The sequence below is a fragment of the Geospiza fortis genome, unplaced genomic scaffold, assembly GCF_000277835.1.
Source record: "Geospiza fortis unplaced genomic scaffold, GeoFor_1.0 scaffold381, whole genome shotgun sequence".
Taxonomy (NCBI): Eukaryota; Metazoa; Chordata; class Aves; order Passeriformes; family Thraupidae; genus Geospiza; species Geospiza fortis.
This window is the reverse complement of record NW_005054348.1, coordinates 5,136,584-5,142,487: the sequence shown is the minus strand read 5'-3', so window position 1 is coordinate 5,142,487 and position 5,904 is coordinate 5,136,584. Positions and strand designations below refer to the sequence as shown.

Below are 5,904 nucleotides of genomic sequence, written 5' to 3'. Positions count from 1 at the left end.
CTCGAGGTTTGCCCGGCCGCGGCTCCAAAGGCGCTCAGACCCAAGCTGGACACGGGGCGTTGGGAAGCACCCCGCCCCGTCCGCGCTTGTTTTCAGCTCTCAACAATAGAACGGACGTGGCAAAGGCACCAGCGCTAGATTTCCACGCACGGCAGATCCAAAAGCTGATGCCTACACACCTCACAGATCTGCGAGTCTCACTTAAAAAAATACGATCGGTGCTGCCCTTGCCAGTTATGGACCAATTCTCAATAGCCTTGAGATTGATCCCATCGTCCTCCTGCCACTGCCACCAGAAGCCCCTAGGCCAAAGTGACCCAACTCGCTCAATTCAGTATTTGTCCACCAACCAGACCCGAGGCAATACTTAACCAAAGGGTATGACCTGGGGAACCTAATCACTGAACTAACACTTCATTCAAGGGAAACGGCTGGAAATGTGCACAAGTTTCTAGGACTGCAAAACACAGCTTCCCTCCCAGCCAAGTTTCTAGGCAGACCAGCATTTTATCATAGATACCAACTATGAAAAACGAAAAATGAACACTGCTCTTCTTACAAAAAGCATGCTTTTAAGAAAACTGATACCTGCAACTGCATATAAGCACTGGTGAACAGTCCTAGACATTCAAGAGACAAGCAACATTCAAAATTTTGCAATGTTTGGCCTTACACCAGCTGCTCCCACTTCCACAGCAGAGCATTACAACAGATGAAGCCCATATGTACTCAACCATAAACATTTCCAAAGCAGTTTTGTTTGGCTTTTTTTTTTAAACAGAGCAAAAACAAGCAAAATTATCTCAACTGTATGTCAGTTTCAATGTGCCAACACCAATAGGACAAATATGAATACTAAAATAATGATGTTTTGAAAATTTTCAAATATACCATGTATTGTGATGCACAAATGCAGCTGTGACTTTCAGAGTTTTAGTCGTAATAACAAGCCATTACCAAAGCCAGTGCAATAAATGTATCAGTTTCACATTTAGCTGAAACCCAAGTGTCTCTTTCAGCATCCCAGAGGCATCTGCTGGCAACCTAAAGGGATAAAAGAGAAAAAGTTACAAGTGAACCTATATACCTATATATGTTCTTTATTTTTAAAGAACGCCCAGCATTATCTAAATGCTAATTAATCATATAAGGAGAGTTACAACTATTAAAAACAATGCAAAAGTTGAATAAAATTAACAATTCCTATTCAATTTTAAATACATGTTCTTGCTTCACAGTAAAGCTCCCACACAGATAGATCCAAAAATCTCAGCACCAAACCCTCAATTCTCTCTTGTGTTCACTTGTTACAATTTAACATACAGTAAGAGCACCCCTTCAAAAGCAATTGAATGTCAGTGTGAATAGACATCAGTTTTGGGAACATATACAACCAAGAAGTCACATCCCCCACTCCTCCACCTCCAGCTTACTACAGCCTACTTGTAAATTTATTGGGCTCTCAGCCTTTTTGAAAAAAATGTTTTCAAAGCTAAACTATGTGAATTGATGGCTGGAATAAACATATTCCTTGGGAGAAAAAGTTAACTTGGACCACTCATCTGTTTCAACCTACAGCTCCTCAGCCAAAGCACCCCTTAAGAGGCAGCATACTGTGGGATGGCACCAGAAAAGCAGGCACCTCACAAACTGGATTTGGTACTGAAGCTGAACCCTTCAGATGTTGTTTTATGTAACTCACTAAACACATGTTGGTTTCAATCATGTTTTAAGAACTGATGATGAACGCTCCAAAGCAGAAGTGTTCTTTGGCACTCTACTAGACAGATAAAAGCGTTCTGAATGCCAATGGGAGCTCCAAGCTAGCTGGAATACTGAATTTATATACCAACACAGCACAATCTAGAATCCTTTTATTTTAGGAGTTCCAAGTTCAGATGACTGGTGTTAATTTGAAATCCCAGGAGCATGTCTGGTGGCAGCTGGAGTTACCATCCACCTTTCTGTTCCACCTGCTACCCTTCTGTTCCATGACACCCCACACTACAACTGCGAAACATCTTGCGTGGAATGCAAGAACCCAAATGGAGATCCAAGTACACCACACAAAGAAAAACAAAATTCGCTGAACTCATGGAAATGTATTGGCACAGCAGAAACAAGTGAGTGACAGGAAAGTGCAGTTGGGGCTGTTTACCACTTACTGAACACATGAAGACAGCAGCCTTCAGAGAGTCAGGCAGAATCACAGCAGCACTTTGAATTGTCACTTGGGATACTAGTACTCATAAAGAACGTAAAAGCTTCAGGACCACCTCAAACAAGTTAAGCTGCTGAAAGAACATCTAGGAGATATCACACAGTTCTGAAAGTTGTTTTTAATTTTCAAAAGGTGTAACAAATAATATGTTTGCTTACAATCATTGCCTGATTTGCCTTTTCCACAATTAGCACTGATACCACATACTTATAACGGTCATAGTCCAATTCCTTCACAGCATTTAATATTTCTTCTGAGATTGAAGCACACAAGAAGGCACTAGAAGCTCCATCGTATGTGGCTTCTTGTAGTTTATTCTATCAAAAACAATTTTGAAAGATCTTAGTTTTCATCCTAGTAGTCTTTTGCAGAAAACACTCTTTACAGTCATTTTCATTACAAGAACATGAGAAGAACTAGTGAGTTGAACAGTCAGTAGAGATGATGGTCTCAAACAGCAAAGGATGCACAGTTTTACTCTGAAATGTTTTATCTGTGCTACATTTCCATTTTGGAAAACAGTGCTACAAATATCTGTTCCAAATACCCAAGATATGTCTTCCAGACAGCAGAATTAAAAAGATCTGGTTATAACTGTTCAAAATACCACTAACACCTTTGGATTATCTCAACAAATTGTTTTCTATTTGCTCAATTCGTGTATGTGCCAGTCTGACTGTCAAGGATACCAAGCAATTTTATGCAGGTCCTGTGATATTAGCAGAATTAATAGAAATCCACAAATTTGATGTCATGATCCTTTGCTAACTGGATATTTTGTGGATTAACGTACTTTGAACTGTGCTGTAGCTCAATTTGATTTTAAAAAATGCAAGAGTTTATGAAGTTTCAGCTCCACCTAAACAGCACACGCTCAGCGGTGACCTCACAGAGGCCCTTCTGCACTTTGCAAAATGGAATACATTCACATTAGATCCATGTGCCAAAACTCAAAGGACTGCAGAGATTTATGTGTGTTTAAGTTTATGCAATATTCACTGTTCCTTAAATACTTCTGCAAGACAAGCTGCTTTTGCAATGAGACAAGTAATTTAAATAATACCATACCGTTAGTATCGCTTGAGCTTTGTCTTGTAATAAGCCATCCTGAATTTTAGTGCGTGGCTCCAGTCTGTACGTGTTACGGCTTTTTGACTTTGCCTTTGCTTCTGTTGGAGCCGTACCTGAAGCATCCTGTGGCTTTTTTCCTTTTGACTGTACAGAATAATAAGAAAAAATCCACATCGCATGTCAATATTTTAGAATTTAAAGACTCTAAATAATACTTAAGAGAAAAAAAACCCCAACAATTAGTCTAGGAATATTTTAACAAAAAGCACAGAAAGCTAGAAGCTGGTTATCATCTTCTGGCTGTTTTAACTACTGTTTGCCTGAAACAGGAGAAGTGGTGGACTTCCACTCAATTTAAAATTCTTTTCCAGCCAAATCCAACTGAACTTTGCTTTTAAACTCGTCAGTTAGATACACTATATTACCACCTTGAATCCGTTCCTTTTTCCAAGGAAAAATACACAGCTATTAACGTACCCATCCAAGACTGCTAGCCACAAGTTCAAGCTTCTCATTCAAATAGCGTACACGATATCCAAAATACAGACTTGGTTCATTTACTACTTCATTTTGCTCATCCTTATTCCTTCTTACTAAAATAGTAGCTTACGTAATGATGATTTAATTTGCTCATTTAAAAAAAAATAAAGGAAAAAGTGAGCTCCAGTGTGCAAAGCTTTGTAATTTTGCTTGGAACTTAAAACCAGATCTCTGAAGATCACGTTTTCTTCCCATCCAGCTGTGTATCTATCTCTTCAACACACATAACAAAACACTCCCTCTATGAATGCAAGAAGTAAATCTGATGTTGCAAAAAAAATGTCACCTGCTGTCCACCACAGTGGCTTAAAACAGAACTGTAAAATAGTAACAGAGACAGAAAAGCACAAGGTATCATAACAAATGCCACAGGCAATGGTCTTGCATACCAGCTACTTCCTAACAAACCATTTTCAAGCTTCACTGACTCTTCAGTCTCAGCTCCACTTCCTGACTACTGCTAGGACCTAACATTGAGAGAAAATTATCAGTTCCTTTCCAGGAGAGCAGAAAAGAACTCAAAGGTGAAATAACATCACAATGCAAGGCTTATGCTAAGAAGTACAGAAAAAAAAAGTCACTTATGGATAATATGAAAGTCTAATGAGAATTATTTTAGAAGATGTGCTAGTCAGGGGCTCACAACTCTTTCCATCTGAGGAGTTTTAAGAATTAGGGAAGAATTGCAATTTCTTCTCTATGAAATCACTTGCACATTTGTTCTGCCAGCAACTGCGGACATTACCTAAAAGTATCCTCTAGTTCCTTAAAAGCAGTGATGTTGGTAGCCTTAGTGCAAATTGCCTGCTGTTGTTTGTTGAACTCTGAATAGCATTTACTCTAGAAACAAAAGGACCAAACACATTTGCACTTAGCCTGTGGACACTCATTATCTACTAAGTACAAATTCAGATCTCAAAAGACTAAAAAAAAAAGACTAAAGCCCTGACATGCTCATCACACATCACCTAACAGAAGAAAAACCACCTCAAGTCTTGCAGCTGAAGTCTTCAAATGAGCATCCCCATCCATGTGAGTAACAATGAACTTGTGAAAAAGGGTGCAGTCCAAACAGTGATTCTTTGCTGACATGGTTCAGCTTGAGCCACACTACCTTCAACTTCCATCGTTAATGATGGAAGAAAATTCATGTCTATAGCATACAACTTCTAACAATGGTGATACTTAAAAGTTTACCTGCTGCTATTAGTGACAGGAGTTTTCATAATCACTTGCAAAAAGTCATTGCATTTACTAGTGAGGCAACCAAAAACCTTGATACTAGCCATTAAAGACATGGCTAGTAAATAAACCTTCTTCTGTATATCACCGTATAAAATACACAGTAAACCCCAAAATTTTAGCACGATGTTGCAATTACGTTTCTGGTAAATACTTGCACCGTCTGTGAATAAAACTCTCAGAAGTTCAAGAACTGACTGCATTTGAGCACTTGACCAAAAAGCACCTGTTCTTAGGCTACTCAACTCGAGTACATTGGCTTAACAGTGGACATATGGAAGGAAGTATGCTAATAGAAAAATTTCATGCTATTTACATGAAATTCTGTTTGTTAGTAAGTTCATTTCAACAACCAATAGGTTTTAGTTGTTAAAGCAAACAGGAAAGAGTTCTTGTTTATTCCTTCAGAAGAGGGTACGGGTTCTAGTTCAGAGCAGCACCCCGAGTTGGAGAGAGTGCCCCACCAAAGGCAGGACGCCCCTTCTCTTTACCAGCACAGCAGCTCGGGCTCTCAGCGCCTGAGGCAGCACGCCAGCCGCAGGGCATGAGCCAACATCACACCTGACCAAGCAGAAAAAGCGGAGCTACCCCAAACCGGGCACGAACCGAGAGGGAACAGCATTCCTGATACCAATTTTCACAAGATCACTCGCGCCTTTCATCCCACCTTCTCCACGCCCCATCCTTCCCTCCCAGCTGAAGCGCCGCAGGCCCGGACCGGCACCCCCGGCTCAGTTGGGCATCACACCCCCCCGCGCCCGGGCCGCTGCCCCCGCTCCCGGCGGGGCCTCAGCCCGGCCAGCTCAGCCCCCCCGGGCCGCCCCTCGCCC

The 5,904-nt window shown here is 40.8% G+C and overlaps 1 protein-coding gene across 1 annotated transcript in view; it reads right to left on the bottom strand.

The window, feature by feature from the left end:
- PHF10 (PHD finger protein 10) overlaps window positions 1-2,495 on the bottom strand; it is a 21,523-nt gene extending 19,028 nt beyond the window's left edge. Inside the window, exons 1-2 of the mRNA XM_014307916.2 lie at window positions 2,380-2,495; window positions 958-1,044 (exon numbers count right to left, since the gene is read on the bottom strand). Coding sequence (XP_014163391.2) covers window positions 958-1,044; window positions 2,380-2,385 — 93 coding nt within the window. The 5' untranslated portion in view covers window positions 2,386-2,495. The remainder of the gene's footprint in view (window positions 1-957; window positions 1,045-2,379) is intronic.
- Between the last annotated feature and the right edge of the window lie 3,409 nt (window positions 2,496-5,904).